The sequence below is a fragment of the Aspergillus viridinutans genome (assembly GCF_018404265.1).
Source record: "Aspergillus viridinutans IFM 47045 DNA, scaffold_4, whole genome shotgun sequence".
Classification (NCBI taxonomy): Eukaryota; Fungi; Ascomycota; class Eurotiomycetes; order Eurotiales; family Aspergillaceae; genus Aspergillus; species Aspergillus viridinutans.
Window position 1 is genome coordinate 624,689 of NW_025091220.1, and position 15,383 is coordinate 640,071.

The window sequence follows — 15,383 nt, forward strand, 5'->3', positions numbered from 1 at the left end:
GTACAAAGAAAGTCCCTGGCTTTCCTCTGTCCAATAATGATTTAATCAAATCCGTGTTTGTAAGTCTATGGCATGGCAATCCCTCTTTGTCGGGACATTAGAAAGTAAAGATGATTTCACTACTCTACGGCTTCTGCAGATGTCCCGCGCTGCCACCACCATGCAAAGCACTAAACAAAGCACCGGCACCTGCACCCTTCTGCATGGCAGCGGAAGCCTGCATATCAGCCACCTTTGGCGGAAGCACCAGCGCGCTCCGATCATTCCGCTTGTAAAAGTCCACCAAAATCTGCGCCGTCTTCGCCGGCATATCCTCCTGGACGAAATGGCCCGCTTCAGGGAGAACCTGGAGTTGATATTTCCCTGTGGTTTGAACACAAGTCAGCATGGTAGGGCAAAGAACGATAAAGATGAAACAGACCTTGCATCTGCCCGATCATCAACTCCTTATCCAGCCTATCTGTCCCAGCCAGCAGGAGGAGCTTCCCGCCGCGCGCCTCCAGGAACTTCCGACTGAGGCCGATGAACCAGTCTTCCCAGAAGGGCTTCGTGGCGGAGAGGTTGGTCCGCCAGACCCATGGTTTGGCGGGGTCTGAGGGCGCTTCTTCTTTGTATAGGAGGGATGGGACGGAGACTCTGGCTGAGGTTCTGTTTCGGATTGTCCGGGACCGTGTGCTGTGGGCTGGTTAGCTTCTAGTCGAGATTTCTTTCGGTGATGAGAGGAAGTGATATTCGACATACTGCCACTCAATACCCGATGTCAACGAGGGGAATCTGGAAGGACGAGTGGAGAGATACTTCTCCATACTTTGGAGGGCATCCATGGCCGAGCCTGTGTCATTTATTGTCAGTACAGCCCGCGAAATAGATAGGGCCATCATATACATACCCTCGACAACATCCAGCACCGCATAAGCCAGTAATTTCGACCCGAGCTCCCCCTTCTTCGCAACATCAGTAATCACCGCTCCCCCGAGACTATGCCCCACAAGAACCAGGTCCGGGAGCTCCTCCCAGCCCATTTCCGCCTGCGTCTTGCGGACCACGTAGACTAGGTCTTGGTGCAGAGTCTCGAGGCTAAGATCTAGCTCGACGGCCCCTCCGCCAGCCATTTGCACCGACGTCTGACCGTGGTCGCGCGCGTCTAACGACAGGATCCCGGCTTTGGGGAGGATCTTGCGGATTTCCTCTGCGCAGGTTGCAAATGAGAGACCTGATGAGCCGGCGCCATGGTGCATGATGAAGAGTGGGCCTGAGTCGGTGGGCGGCGTGAGATAGACATGGTGGATGATGCGGAGAGAGCCGGTTTCGCGGGTTAGAAAGAGCTCTTGAGTGAAGAAGTCTGACCAGCTCAGTGAGGATGAGTCGGATGGTCTGGATGTCATTAGCTGGATTCTCGCAATGAGACGATGGAGTCTATGGGTTGGCAAGTGAATGCATTATGCATTATGCATCCGGGATGCGCATGCATCTGTGGTAAGACCGTGCTAACATACCCTGGGCTAGCTCTGGCAAATAGCTGCCTGCTCGGCGAGGGAATGACAGTCCCTGCGGATGAGACTGAAGACGAGTCTTCATCGTGACTGCTTTCGGCGGGGTGGTTCATTGACGAAGAATCAGACAGAGGAGGGGCCTCGGGCGGCAACTTGGCCAGCTTTGATTTGGCAAAAGCCTTGTGAAGATCGCTCATGGGCGGTTGTTATCTATGGCTATGGTCTGATTATATATGCGTCTATATCGCCGTCAGAGCAAATTCGTTGATCTGGGAAGGAAGCTCATTTGATCATCTAATCAGAGATGGTGTTGTGGTAAACGTGGGGTAAGCCCAACCTGAACAGGGTGATTTGACACTGGACTAGATATTGCGAATAGGAGAAAAAAGAGGGCTGACATCTACAATGATGGTTTATATTGTTAACTCAATTTTGTCTTATTATTGAAGCATTGTGGACTTGGAAGCGTTGATGAATGTGTTGCTGTTCTTGTTTTAGTAGGCGGGCATTGCCGCCCTGAGCTGGCGGGTGAGTAAGCACCGTTCGCTGCGATAAACATCATTACATTCACGCAGATGGGATGGTCATCGGGTGTAGGAGCTTTTAACTTGTCCAGTACGATATTACGGCCATCCATGGAATTGCCCCGATCGGTTCTACTCGTACAATCCGCGGTGGGGAGTAATTACGATTAGATCTTTATGTTTGTGTTCGTGTATAGGTCACAATACGCAGTAAAGTATATATACCTTGATAGTTGTAGAAATGGCAAGTCTGCAGTTGGTACACCATTGTCCCACTATTCTACTGACAAAGTAGAGAATAAAGATAATCACATATATCGAGCCGGAGGCGGCCAAATCCCATCCGGCTCTCCTTCTGCATTCCGCGAGTGACGCGCCGCCTGATGCAACAGTCCCAGCTCTGAGGTGTGGCGATACGGTCGCCGTTTTGCCTCGCCTGAGAGATCGCGCTGAGTGAGACGCGCAAAGAGCGTCGGGGCGATGTGCTTGATATGCACCTTGAGTGGCTCCGCCGTCTCCTCCGGCTCGGCCAACCAGACGTTCGCTCTGGCCTCGTCGCGCGATTGCAAAGACTCCTCATCCACGTAGAGGAAACAATCCAATCGGAGGCCCGTCGGAATCTCGCTGTTGTCGCGCATCGTTTGAAACCTGCACCGGAGTGCATCCAACGTTGGTCTCCCCAACCGCCACCTAGTGCAGGGTAAACTTGGCAATGGCCGCTTCATCCATGAGCATGAGTAGCGCTTTGTAGTGCAACCCGTGATAGACGGCCGTTTCGATCTGCGCCTTGAAGTCGGCCCACTCGGGCCCATCCGCGTAGAACAATACCAGGCCACAGACTGTCGCCTCAGGGAAACTCAGAACGTGGTCCTGCCAGGGAACGTGCAGCGCGTAGCGGATATTCCGGATATCGTCGTCGCTCAGGGCCTCTGCTGCAGCGTTCTGTGCGGTGCGCCAGCGGTGCTGCACAGCCTGGGCACTGGTCCGCGCGGCCTTCATCTCATCGGTCATCGCAGCGGCGACCGCCCTGTGGGTGAGATCGCGGTCCGCGGCGCTGAGTCGAACCCGTTCAGCCAGGAGCCGTCCGGCTTGGTTGCGGACGACTCCGGCCGTTAGGAGGTGGGCTTCATTGTACGTGAGGGCATCACCATTGTGGATGGCTTTGGCAATGAGTTTACTCATGCTCTGTCCACAGGCGCTTCGGCAGAGGGCATCCTCTTCCTCTGCGGGCGGGCGATGGGTGATGCTTCTTCGTTCTGCATCGGTCAGTGAGGATGGGTCGGTAATGGCGCGGTTGTAGAGTGTCCGCGTCGCCTCATCCAGGGCGAGAGGGCTGGTGTCTGTGTTGACTGTGATGGCTCCATCATACAGCTGGAAAGACATGATGGAATACAGAACAAAACACAACCAAAACTGATCATGCAGGGAAAGGTGCTGTAGGAATGTCGATGGCAGGGTAGGACGTGACTGAGGGGTAAGATACTGCCTTCAGGGCTGTTGATGATCACCTCCTGGTCTAAAATCTCGTATACTGGTTGACGAAATCATTTGTGATGGCAGAGAGATGGGAAGGGCTCCAGGAGGCTTGTTTCCCGGCCAGCTGTTGAAGTTTCCCATGCTAGATGGTGTCAGTGGTTGCCCTGAAGCGAGAGATGTATATAGGGAAACTCGGACAGACCTAGACCACCTGCAACGAGGCGATCAGCCTCAGGTGTCAAATCTATTGGTGCCTCAGGTACTTCTGTGATGATGAGTAATCCATATCACGTGCACTGCTGGATTGACGATGACGTCACTGCGTCTGCAATTTAGGGATCTGCGGAGCTGCATTAATGGATCATCAATGAATGTCTATCGGTGGCTCTGGGACCGTCAAGGAGGGGAGGTCCCCATGATCAGCTGGACACGAAGCTCCGTTTCCGGCAGAAAACATGAGCTTATCTACCTTCCCTGATCCTGTTCGGTATTACACGCTCCCTTGATAATAAGCCGCTCTCTGGCTGCGTTCGTCATGACGTCAACTCCACCAGGAACTTATGATCTACCTTACTAGCAGTACCTCTCTATCTCGACGTTTTATTGTTCATAATCCGCCCATCTCGTCTTAGTCAAGTCTAACTAATTTATTCTTTGCGCGATATCTCTGACGGAATAGTCATAACGACTCCACTGTCATCTACTACAGAGGTCCTACCTATGAGATAGACCGCGCAGAGGACAATGGTTTCACTGTGGCGGAGAAACTCCGAGCGAGAGGAGCGGGAGGAGCAAGGCCATGATGGGGATGACAGTGCAAGAGGGCAGCATCAGGAAGCAAATGAACGGACACGACTACTGCCGAGAGAAAACCAAGGATATCTGAGTCCCGATGATCCTGCAGTAAGTTGCGGATGTTGAAGAGAACAAACCTCCTGCGTTCGTGTTTCTCTAACATCATTTTACTATCAGGTATCCCCCTACAATCTGTGGAGTGTCAGGGCTCTCAGAGCCTTGTCCTCTTTCTGTCTCGCCCTCAGTTTCGTCTGGTGGACCTTCCTGCTCGTCTCCATCTTCGTCAGCCCTCCAATGATGCACAGCCGTGGTTCTGGCTTTTTTAGCTTCGCATATACCTCACTCACCGTCGGCTACCTCATTATCGCGCTGCTATTCTTCACGATCCCGTCAAAGGCCATGACGATATCTGGCATAGTGCTGGCCGTCTTCCTCTTCGTGGATATGTGCATCATCCTCGGCGTACCTCAGCTGCGCGTGGAAGAGGGCTGGGTCGGTATCGCCTCGGTTGTCTGGGCCACCCTGATATCCATTTTCAACGTCCTCCAAAACCGGGTCGTTGCCTGGGGCAAGAGGGAGGAAGAGGAGCGCCTTACCGGACGAGAGGAAACCCGCCGGTCCCTGCGGGAATGGATCGCCGTGCTAGTCGAAACGATCTTCATGGTCGTGATCGCCATAGTCTCAATCCTCTTCACTGCAACCTTGATCATCCGCGCCCGCGATGCCTCCCTCCCCGCCCCGGGACAAAAGTACCTCGTCAACGGAGAGAAGTACCAAGTCCACCTCGCCTGCGTCGGCTCCAGCAACAGCACGACCGACGCCAACGGAAAGAAACCACCCACCGTCCTCCTCGAAGGCGGCGAAGGCCCAGTAGAGCACTCCCTGCAACCCTTCATCGACGACGTCTACAAAAAAGGCCTCATCGACCGCTACTGCTACTGGGACCGACCAGGACACGCCTGGTCCGACAATGCCCCCTCCCCACACTCCGCCGGCATGGCAGCCGATGCCCTCTCCGAAGCCCTCGCCCTCGCCGGCGAGGAAGGACCCTGGGTCCTGGTCTCCTCCGGCATCGGCTCCATCTACAGCCGGATCTTCTCCAGCCGCCACCTCCTCGAAACGGAGGGCATCATGCTCATCGACGCCATGCACGAGGACTACCTCGGCCAAGTGGGCAACGCCGGCCGCGGCTTCCTGCTCTGGCTCCGCGGCATCCTCTCCCCGCTGGGCCTGGACCGCATCTTCGGCGCCATCTTCAAGGGCCGCACGCGCCAAGACCGCGTCTACGGCCGCAGTGCGTACCAGACGGGCAAGTTCCTCAAGGCCAAATTGCAGGAGAACCTCGTCGCCGAGTCAATGACTGCCACTGAGCTCCAGACGGCGCGCCATGTCCAGATGCCCGATACGCCGCTTGTTGTCGTAAGCTCCGGGATCGAGGTCCGCAGGAGCGACAAGTGGGCCAAGACGCAGGAGGAGCTGACCAAGATCACGAAGAACTTGAAGGATTGGGATATCGTCAAGGGTGCGCCTCATGAGGTGTGGAAGACCACGGAAGGTCGGCAGGTTCTTGAAAAGAGACTCAAGGAATTGGTCAAGGGCGAGTGATGATACACGTTTCTAAGGTGATTTCTTTTCTCCATATTCAGGTTGTGTATCAGATTGTAATGTATCTAAATTGTCTTACGATTGTGATGTCATCATGTTTGTCCTTCTATATGTGGTCCTTCCTTCTTTGGATTTCGGTGCCTTCTATTAGGGATCTTTCATTTCACGCGATTACTACCTAGGTTAGAATGACAAAAGCAGTTAATAAGGTAAAATTGCCTTGTCTGATCATTCCGGTCTCACTCATGACTATAATCAAGTACATGCATATGCGAGAACGGAGTACTCTCTTGAATCAGGACGATACAGTCATAAAACTATTACGAGTTGGTATACACTCATGGAGCTCTTGAACCCTGATATGCAAGTATGAACCATCACTTTTGGAGTGCAGCGGAATCCGAGTCTTCCTCTTCCAAATAAGAGTGGTGGTCTTCATAAAGGCTGCACGGACCCCGACAACCCATACCAGCAAGGAATCGTATGATGATTGCGAAGACACAGACGAACATCGATGCAATGGTCACTAAGATCGGATGCCGCATACCAACGACGAATGGCTGGACGATGTCGAAGCATAAGGTCGGCACAGGGAGACGCAATTCGAAAAGACGTGTATATCCATCCATTGAAGTATGGGAAGGAGGTACATCCTGTTCGGAATCCGCGACACGCTTCCGGTATGCTGATAAAACGGCTTCCACATGCACCATGTATGACACTTGAACTAGCGACGAGCACCGCGGGCTGTGCAGAGGCTGGTATAGGGTCAATGTTATCGGAGTAGAACTGCGTAGCTTCTGCCAGTGGGGAATCAATCTCGAGGGACGCGACAGCAAACCGCCTAAATGCTTCAAAAATGTGTTCTCTTTCGGTTTGCTAGAGGAGGCTCCATAGTCGGTGCTGAGTGACCTCAAGAATGCGACTCGGGACTCAGGCGAAAGTTTAGCCCGAAGCAGCGGTAATCTATCACTGGTAGGTATCGGAGCTGGAAATGGCTTGTCCGGATCGCCTAATAGAACACCATAGGCATTGTCAACACCGCGATGGGCGACCTTCCGCTGATCATGAGGCTTATGTGGGCTCGAATCGATCCATGTCTCCTCTCTTTGCACAGTCGAGGCATTCTTCTCTTCCGAGGGGAGATATTCCACAAAGCGAGAATGTGGCCGAGGCCATCTTCGAGGCTGGGGAATATTTGTGTGGTGCGATGGCGTGGGGTGCTTGCGCTTCGGTGAGATTGTACTTGCTCGTGGTTGTACTTGTCCAGAAAGCTTGAGACCCTCTACCGCAGCATCAGTGAGGAAAGGAGGCTTCGGTGGCTTTGGTGGCTTTGGTGGTCTCCAAATACTCCCATCTTCATTGGTCAAGAGGCTGGCTTGGACGTTCTCTGAGCTGCAATCCGGCCAGGTGATCGAGATGTTACTCTTATGTGACGAGAGCGCACTTTTTCTGTTTCTTTCGCGGTACAGGTGCGCAGACGAAAGGTGCTTTGCCTGTTCGCTTTCGGCTGCCGGGCTATTAGTTGGATTTGTGGGCAAGGGTTCGTCAAAGATGAAGTGCGTATCAGGCTGCCGACTGGAGGGTTCTGTTGGAGTAGTAGCTTTGGCGTTCGTGCTTCGGTCATTCCGAACTCCGTCGAGATCAAGCACATGAGACACATCTAATCTGGTTGGGTACTCGCCGAACAAACTGCAAATGTCGTCTTCCGATTCCGTGAGCCTGGTCTTGTTTGGAGATTTTGAAGGAGTGACCGGGGCATTCTCTTGCAGATGCTCCTCCAGCGCGAACTGCAATGTATATGAAGGGCTGAACTGTCGCTGCGATGTTACTTGGTCCATTCTGAATTATTGTAGGTAACTGAAAATGGGCAACGGCAGGAAAAGATATCTGGGAAACTTGTCAATTAGATATAAGGAATCGAGGGGGAGGTTGAAGAATAACAAGTTTGCGAGCCAAATTAGGAAGTTAGATAGGATGCGAATCCATTCTGGGAAGGCGTGATCCCGTCCCACACAACGATCGCCTGAGGGTTAGGACTTCATGGTTCACAGAGAAGGGCACATGGTAGGGTAAGGTGCAAGTATCATTGGAAGAACCTTGCCGGAGAATTGTTATAATTCTACAAGTTCAGAATTGCAATCGCGAGTGGTTATGTACATCAGGTATCTATTTCAGGACGGCTTGCAGGGTCTCCAGAACCTGTGACAACGTTAGTCATCGAGTCTAGGTTCATGCTAATGCGTTCGTGGTTGACCTACCTCGAGCTCAATCTTGGCCTCAGCAATGTCCTGCTCGCTGCCACTACCATTGGCAATCTTCTGGACCTCGGCGATCTGGGACTTGACAGCCTGTAGTTGAAAGAAGACGGTCAAAAAAGTATATCAAGGCATTTTGTTCGTTCCCACAACTTACATCGGCGCTGAAGTCCTCGAGGGGGTATGCCTCCACGGCGTTGATGCTCAGAGCTGAGTCAGGCTGAACGACGGCGAAGCCACCAGAGACTGGAGAACGCAAATTTGTTAGTGCGATTCTAAAGGAAAGCAACGCGACATCTTCGTGGTAACCGCGATATCGCAACGCAAATCTTAGCGAGGTTGTCCGGACGTACGGAAGAACTTCTTGTTGGCACCACCCTCCTCAACGATCTCAACGAGACCGGGCTTGAGCTGCTCAATGGAGGGAACGTGGTTGGCGAGGACACCCATCTCTCCGGACTCGGCGGGGATGTTGACCTGGACACTGTAGGGGGAGGTCGTCAGTACGCATTCAAGTCATGATTAGAATCGTCGGTCGTCGATCAGAAGGGAGTTGGTCGTCACGTACACGCCGGTCGACTTGAAGATAGTCTATTCCAGAATACCCATGTCAGTTTCCAGCCTATATGAGGAGAAGGATGCATTCAGTTATTCGGATCGTACCTGGTGAGGAAGGGCCAGAGAAAGCTTGATCTTGTCCGACACAGCCTCAGCGTAGCCTCTGCGCTGGAGAGGCACGCGGAGAGCAGAGGGACGAGCCCTGAGAGCAGAGCGAGCGAAGCGAAGAGAGCTCATCTTGCAATGGATGGAAGGGAGAAGGTGGTGATGGTATCCCTCTTGAACCTGGGTCAAAGATGCAAAGGTCGAAGTCCGACTGCCGGTTGTTCCCTAGCGGCTCTTCGCATCACGTGATAGATGTGGGCAGTGGCATCAAATGACAACGCCCAAGAATTCAACGCCAATCTGTAATTGAACAAACAATTTGTTTTATACAAGTCTTATGGATCAATTGGCGATAACGAAGTGTTTCTTCTATTCTGAAAGGTCAATATCCTTCGCCTATTACTAGGACATAGAGTCCGTCGCGCATGCGACTTCATCGATTGTTATGCTTTCATATCCATTTCGGACAACAGTGTCATGCTAAAGGCCATTGGCAGATACTCAAATGTAATATCAATAGCATATACTCTACTGATGAATGCATTGATTCCGGAATCGTACTCCGCAGTACATTTCAACATGAATGTTTCAAGCAGCACAATATAAAATCACGTGATATCAATTGCCTTTATCCTTGATCTTCGTAACAGATCTCCCACGCTTATGCCAGTGTATTTTCGCGCTCGCAATGGCTTGCTGAGCACCCAAGCTATTGTTGCCCCCTACCACCTTCCTGAAACAAGCAGGTGATGTCTGGCATGACTGTCACTTGGCCATCCTCCATGTTGAGCGGTATTAGCATACGACTTAGTAATCAGGTCACGGGATCCCGTCCACATTTGCTACCGGCTTATGAGGCACTAGTCCTCCCTCTTAAGATTGATAAGTTGCTCTCTACAAGTGGTCAAAATTGAAACATATAGACAAGTAGTCTCGGGTTATGTAGAGGAACAACCCCATCCTGGCTGCAGCAAGTGTTGTTGTGAACATAAGGTAGACACTTGGCGCTGCCGCAGTTGGCCGACGGAATGGACCAATGACGTTAGCCGCTGGAGCAGTAAGCGAGATCCCACACAAATCTTTCCCAGCGGAACCCTAGCCGGAATCTTTGGGGGGTCTCTAGCCTTCTGCTCAGTTCAAGGACATCTTCAATCCGCCAACTCATCGTCAACCCGTTTCTTGTTGCGACACATCCCGTCAAGATGGCCAGTACGTTACCTGAACTCCGGCGTTTTGGAATTTTCGAATCGATTTTATACCAGCACAATATCCCCGGATTGTTCGGTAGTCGCTGACCGTTATTTTCACTTGAACAGAGTCCAAGAACGCGTCTCAGCACCACCGCAGCCAGAAGGCTCACCGTAACGGGTTCGTACAGTCCTCAGCGATTTGAATCGAAATATTTTGGTCGGAAGGGAAGGATTGTTGCAGTGATGGATTTGGCATCACCGAATCGGTCCTGAATGACTCGTGACCATCTTGCAACATATCCACCAACCACATTTTGAAGAAGGAAAAGACAGGTCGCTGATATTTGCCGTTTGATTCCAACAGTATCAAGAAGCCTAAGACTCACCGTTACCCTTCCCTCAAGGGTGTTGACCCCAAGTTCCGCCGCAACCACAGACACGCCCTTCACGGCACCATGAAGGCTCTGGTACGTTGACCTTTTGCTGCTGCTGAGTCGGACGCAGCTGGATCCCGGAGGACATGGCTAACTATCCTACAGAAGGAGCGCAAGGAGGGCAAGCGGGAGGTCGCATAAATTGATTCATCGAAATTAAATGGGAAGCGATTTGAGTTGGTTTAACGTGTGATGACACAGAGCGTCATGTCGGAAGAGCCTGGCTGGGTTTTCGCGCGACGGCTTGTTAAATAACACAAAAATGGATTCGATTCCACGACTTGGCCATCATGAGTGCCTGGAGCATGATCTTGTTTTTTCGATTGGGCATGCTTTCATGCCGACTTGATTGAGTTTGTCTTTGCTTTTTTCTGCGTCGGGAACGATATTCGGTCATCCCGTCGTCCATTCAGGCATATGTGTGTACAGCTTCGTGTCTTTCCCATGCGCGTTTGCTGAAGGATTTTTCAACGTGCCGAGAAGAAATCCCATGCCCTCCTATTACCAAACACCCTTTCCCTTTCTCTCCCGTGGCGAGAGGGTGCATGGATGGAGGGCTACATACTCGTAAGCAAGATAGTTCTGAATATCAATATGTTCCTATTTTCTTTTTATGTTAGCTTTGTTTGCGAGCTCCATGCGTTCGATTTCAAAAGAACATGCTTCAAGACCTCGAGCCAAGCAGATCTACACCCTCCAAACAATAAGCCTCTTATCAAACCCACCACTAACAAGCCACTCCTCTTTCACCACCTTGCCATCTCGCTGCACCTCAACCCAACCAGCCCAGATAGCCCGTACCTTCGATCCAACCTGATGCCCATCTTTCAACATCGCCGTCACCTTCCCCGTCATAGTCTCCACCCCCCGAATCACCCCATCGTCCCCATTCACCCACACCCCCGACCCATCAGGCCGCCAAACCACCTGCGGAGTGGAGTAGACCGTCTGCGGCGCAAACGTATTCGCTTGGATCATGATGGCTGCATCTTCGCGGTTCTGAAGCGCAAGCGCCGCAAAGGCCTGCGTGGCTTGTGTCTCTGGCTCCGCGGACGTACTGCCCATGGGCGGAGTCCCCAACAACTCCTGCTTCGGGAATAGGAGGCGCACTATGATGACTTTCATGTGCGGGAGGGTCGATGCCGCGACGGCTATGAGGCCGGGATCGTGCGGGTTCAGAGCAAGGCAGGAAGGAGAGAACGCCACCCAGGCGTTTGAGTGAGGGGCTAGGTTCTGCTTGCCGAGGCGTTTGCACTCGCTGGGCGACTCGGTAGGCGTCGATGACGTGATGCCGTAGTAGAAGAGATAGGTTGAGTCGCGCCGCGAAGCGATCAGGACGAGTTCCTGGGTATCTGGGTGGCGGACGAAGAGGATCGATTCTGGGTTGGTGAGCAGGTTGATGTGGGCGATGGGCTCGTTGAGCTCCGCGGAGTCTGGATCTCCTGCTCTGCTGGGGATACGGAGACGGTAGAGTAAGATCTTGGAGTCCCAGCCAGCGGTAGCGACCCATACGACTTGCGATGTAGGTCCGGGCTGGCCATCTTCATACGCAATCACCTTGACTGCATACTTGGCATGGTCTTTACGGCGGGACAGAATCTCGGCACCCCGTTGGAGAAGAAGCTGGCCGGACATATTGGTCATAAGGACGTATTTTCCATTTTGGATAGGCGCGTATGATAGCACCGGGGAATCAGAATGTCCAGTAAACGAAGTTACGACGTCGTTGCCATCGTCTGTCTTGAAAAGGTGCACTTGTCTATCTGCGCCCGTGGCGACGATGTAATGTGACGGGTCATCTTGATTCTCCTTCTGGCTAGGATTCTGCCAGGGCTCTACCGAACATGCTAGGAGATTGGCGGAGGTTGGTGTTTGAATGACGTTTGGTGTTGAGGGTGCTGGGTCGTGTCAGCAAACATAAATATCTCCGCAACATCGAGGCTGCAAGTCAGAGAGAGAACGATTGTTGGCTGACCTGGAACCGTCCAGACGTCTTTCTCTTCGCTTTGACCGTATCGCTCGAATTTTACGCTCTCATCAAATACTTGTTTCTCCTGAAGGACCCCCTCGATGGTCCACTCGCTCTTGTCGGTCTTACCATCCGGTTGCCCCGCGTCGGCTGGAAGTCCCGCTTCTCGGATGAATACGTTCAGGGTCTCTGTATAATTATTCGAACGAAGAAAGCGAGCTACTAGAACACTAGCCAGCTGTGTTGTTGCCGTCATCTCGCCAATCTGATGTGTCCAGCGATTCGGAATGTTGACAGAGGAAGCCGAACGACGTCAAATCGCTGTGAGCGAGTTCCGTTCCTCGGTGATATCGGTACCCTATAGAAACAAGAAAATATAGAATTAAATTCAGCCGCTTCATTGCTTAGAATTCTTAGTTAATTATCATAATAATACAGATCGAATAGAATTTGAATAGTTTCAAAAGATTCGGATGAAATCAGCTATGCAATGGTATCAGGCCATCCCTAGATGTTAGAGCAGAATGGAACGAAACAGTAGCAGAATCCAAATTTTTAATGCTTCATGCAAGCGCTTGCCTTCCCTTAGCCAAACATGTCCTCTGCCCTCCTTCGAGGGCCGCCCCGTCCTTCAATCTTATCAGAGAATAACTCTTTACCGGCATTGGACTTGAACTTGGAAGGGAACAGCTCTCGGACAGATGCGCCTCGGCCCTTGATTGACATGCCGTTGGCCGCACCTCGAATCGAGATGCCCTGGTCCTGGCCAGCTGCTCCACGAATGTTGACCCCGTTTTGATCCGCCGAGTCCGGAAACAACTCGATGTTCTTATTGCGTGACGATTTCCGGTCCCGAGCGCCATCCCCCCCGGGCACGGAGATTCTCCTCGAGAACAGATCTGCTGTCTCATCAGCGGCATCAATCGCATCTGAGCGGCGATGATTGCTTTGTTTGCTTGGCAAAAGTTCTTTCTTGAGGTAACTCGACGTTGGCTTGTTTGGAAAGAGCTCGCGGGCATTGGAATCGCTGTCGCTAGTACGAGAGGGGAAAAGCTCTTTGCCTCCGTTGCGACGGATAAGCTGTGGCGAGCGCTCCCGGAAGCGACGTCGTGTGCCGCGCTCCTCTTGCTCTAGACGACCACTCTCGGCCAGGGTGTCGCGACCTGGAGAGGCGCTCCGATTCCGAAGGCGGCCAGATAAACGTCCTTCGTCAGGGAATAGTTCCCGCTGGCCTCTCCGTGTTCGTCCGTTGCGGCCTCTCTCTGTGTCTGAATAGTCGGAGCTAGCACGTGGGCCTTCATCGTCGTACATATTGGCGCTGAAATTTTCGTCCGCGTCACGGTCTCTTCGCCGTCTAAGCTCCCGACCGTCGAACCGTCTTCGTTGATAGTCACCGTCGCTTGAGGCTTCACCGCCTTGACGACGTCTATCTGCGAGCTCTCGTCGCAGCTTCTCCCGGGGGTCGTGTTCAGGATGCATGAGATAGAATCGACTGGCTTCGTATGCCCGGGGCCTTTTGCGATCGGTCTTCACTGCCGACCTCACTTGAAGCACAGATTCGGGGTGGGTGGACAACGCCTTGGCAGATCGTAAGCGCAAAGGTGGAAATGAAGATGTATCTTCCTCTTCGCTGGCCTGCGTGAAAGCAGCCAGAGCTTGCAGACCAACTTCGGGAGATGAGTAGATGATATTTGCGGATGTATCGTCGATCCACTCGACGCGGGAAGGGGCCTCGCCGGAGAAGTAATCTGTCGCGAATTGTTTGATATTATCCGTAGTTAAATCATCAACACCTCGTATGTGAACCTTCTCATACTGCGCTTCAGCCGTTGTGGGATCGACCGAGCCGTCTTGATTAGTGACTGTTGTGGTCGTGGGTTCCTAAGGTAGTTTTGAGACATGTCAGTTATCACGAGAGAGCAAAGCAGACAAATTGGGGCCATTCTCGCTCACTGTTTCAATTGGCTCCGGCTCTGGAAGCGGTCCGAGGTCAATATCCATGTCGATATCCATAGAGGCGTCCATGGCGATGGAAGTCGAGTGAGCACCGTTTGCCGGGTCAGGCTGTGTCATGCTGGCAACCTCCATGAGGGAGGAGGCAAGATACGTGGACAAAAGAAAATCGGCAGATTCGTAAAGGTGATAAACTATGAGAGTAGAGACAATCAATTGAGGGGCCGTAAAAGACGTGGAGTTGATAAATATGTAGCGAACTGAATCAGCAGCGAGTCCAGTCAGTGATGAAGTAGAAGTTACTTCGAGCACTTCCGGATTCCCAACTGGGAAAGGCGTCGGGCGGAGTAGAGCTCCAACTCCGCCACTGGATATCACGCCTGTCTTCTAACCAACCACGAATTGAATCTACACTCTATGTAGAGAGGTACATTGAGCACACTCAGTCTGCTCGAACAACATTGACGAACACCTTTACATCATTCTGGCAAGCCGGGATCATTGGACTAACATTCTCTTTACGCTACCATTCGATCATGGCTTGATCTCCTGAGATTGGATAGCTTGCGACTATGTTTTTACAGTGAAGCTGGAATAAGCTGGCGCTGGGCTTCAAATGTATTATTGACATGCAGCAAAGTCTACTTGCAAATCTTCAGTTTGACTTCAGCAAGCAACCCGATACAGACTGCCTTCGTTGTTGGATTTGATGGCATATGTGAAATCGAATTGGCCTCACAACATGTGTCCAGGGTCGTCAATGAAGTTTCAGAAGAGAACTTGGGCCCCTTCAAGAATGCGTCAATGACTCAACATTTGCTGACAGCTGGAGCCCAAGTCAAGTCTGCAGGCCTCACTCTACAACTTTCCCTCTGGCACAGATGTGAATTGCGCCAGCGTGTTACCAGTGCTTTTGGAGTCGTCAAGATGGTGTCTGACTCGAAGCACAGCCGCATCATTCCTAAATCATATTTCATGCTGCAGAGTAATATACGCGAAATTCTCTGGTTTACGTAGACGATC

The 15,383-nt window shown here is 52.1% G+C and overlaps 8 protein-coding genes across 8 annotated transcripts; 2 read left to right on the forward strand and 6 right to left on the reverse strand.

The window, feature by feature from the left end:
• Nucleotides 1–124: 124 nt before the first annotated feature.
• ppe1 (putative ribosomal protein/carboxylic ester hydrolase (Ppe1)) lies at nucleotides 125–1,690 on the reverse strand (the record flags this gene model as incomplete). Its single annotated transcript, XM_043269439.1, has 5 exons — nucleotides 125–363; nucleotides 422–675; nucleotides 742–832; nucleotides 890–1,374; nucleotides 1,497–1,690. The coding sequence occupies 5 exons, from the start codon at nucleotides 1,688–1,690 to the stop codon at nucleotides 125–127; spliced, it is 1,263 nt and encodes a 420-aa protein (XP_043125374.1).
• A 635-nt stretch (nucleotides 1,691–2,325) lies between these two features.
• Nucleotides 2,326–3,400, reverse strand: Aspvir_006234 (uncharacterized protein; the record flags this gene model as incomplete). Its single annotated transcript, XM_043269440.1, has 2 exons — nucleotides 2,326–2,665; nucleotides 2,724–3,400. The coding sequence occupies 2 exons, from the start codon at nucleotides 3,398–3,400 to the stop codon at nucleotides 2,326–2,328; spliced, it is 1,017 nt and encodes a 338-aa protein (XP_043125375.1).
• Nucleotides 3,401–4,237: 837 nt separating this feature from the next.
• Nucleotides 4,238–5,893, forward strand: Aspvir_006235 (uncharacterized protein; the record flags this gene model as incomplete). Its single annotated transcript, XM_043269441.1, has 2 exons — nucleotides 4,238–4,396; nucleotides 4,466–5,893. The coding sequence occupies 2 exons, from the start codon at nucleotides 4,238–4,240 to the stop codon at nucleotides 5,891–5,893; spliced, it is 1,587 nt and encodes a 528-aa protein (XP_043125376.1).
• Nucleotides 5,894–6,270: 377 nt separating this feature from the next.
• Nucleotides 6,271–7,734, reverse strand: Aspvir_006236 (uncharacterized protein; the record flags this gene model as incomplete). The annotated part of the gene is made up of 1 exon (XM_043269442.1): nucleotides 6,271–7,734. One exon carries the CDS (start codon nucleotides 7,732–7,734, stop codon nucleotides 6,271–6,273), a length of 1,464 nt encoding a protein of 487 aa, XP_043125377.1.
• A 328-nt stretch (nucleotides 7,735–8,062) lies between these two features.
• On the reverse strand, nucleotides 8,063–8,946 carry Aspvir_006237 (F1F0 ATP synthase subunit delta; the record flags this gene model as incomplete). The annotated part of the gene is made up of 6 exons (XM_043269443.1): nucleotides 8,063–8,095; nucleotides 8,155–8,244; nucleotides 8,309–8,397; nucleotides 8,505–8,635; nucleotides 8,720–8,742; nucleotides 8,815–8,946. The coding sequence occupies 6 exons, from the start codon at nucleotides 8,944–8,946 to the stop codon at nucleotides 8,063–8,065; spliced, it is 498 nt and encodes a 165-aa protein (XP_043125378.1).
• Nucleotides 8,947–10,016: 1,070 nt separating this feature from the next.
• Aspvir_006238 (60S ribosomal protein eL29) lies at nucleotides 10,017–10,579 on the forward strand (the record flags this gene model as incomplete). Its single annotated transcript, XM_043269444.1, has 4 exons — nucleotides 10,017–10,023; nucleotides 10,131–10,182; nucleotides 10,369–10,471; nucleotides 10,544–10,579. The coding sequence occupies 4 exons, from the start codon at nucleotides 10,017–10,019 to the stop codon at nucleotides 10,577–10,579; spliced, it is 198 nt and encodes a 65-aa protein (XP_043125379.1).
• A 546-nt stretch (nucleotides 10,580–11,125) lies between these two features.
• On the reverse strand, nucleotides 11,126–12,663 carry Aspvir_006239 (uncharacterized protein; the record flags this gene model as incomplete). Its single annotated transcript, XM_043269445.1, has 2 exons — nucleotides 11,126–12,336; nucleotides 12,414–12,663. 2 exons carry the CDS (start codon nucleotides 12,661–12,663, stop codon nucleotides 11,126–11,128), a joined length of 1,461 nt encoding a protein of 486 aa, XP_043125380.1.
• A 329-nt stretch (nucleotides 12,664–12,992) lies between these two features.
• Aspvir_006240 (NCBP3 domain-containing protein) lies at nucleotides 12,993–14,495 on the reverse strand (the record flags this gene model as incomplete). The annotated part of the gene is made up of 2 exons (XM_043269446.1): nucleotides 12,993–14,288; nucleotides 14,361–14,495. The coding sequence occupies 2 exons, from the start codon at nucleotides 14,493–14,495 to the stop codon at nucleotides 12,993–12,995; spliced, it is 1,431 nt and encodes a 476-aa protein (XP_043125381.1).
• Nucleotides 14,496–15,383: the final 888 nt, after the last annotated feature.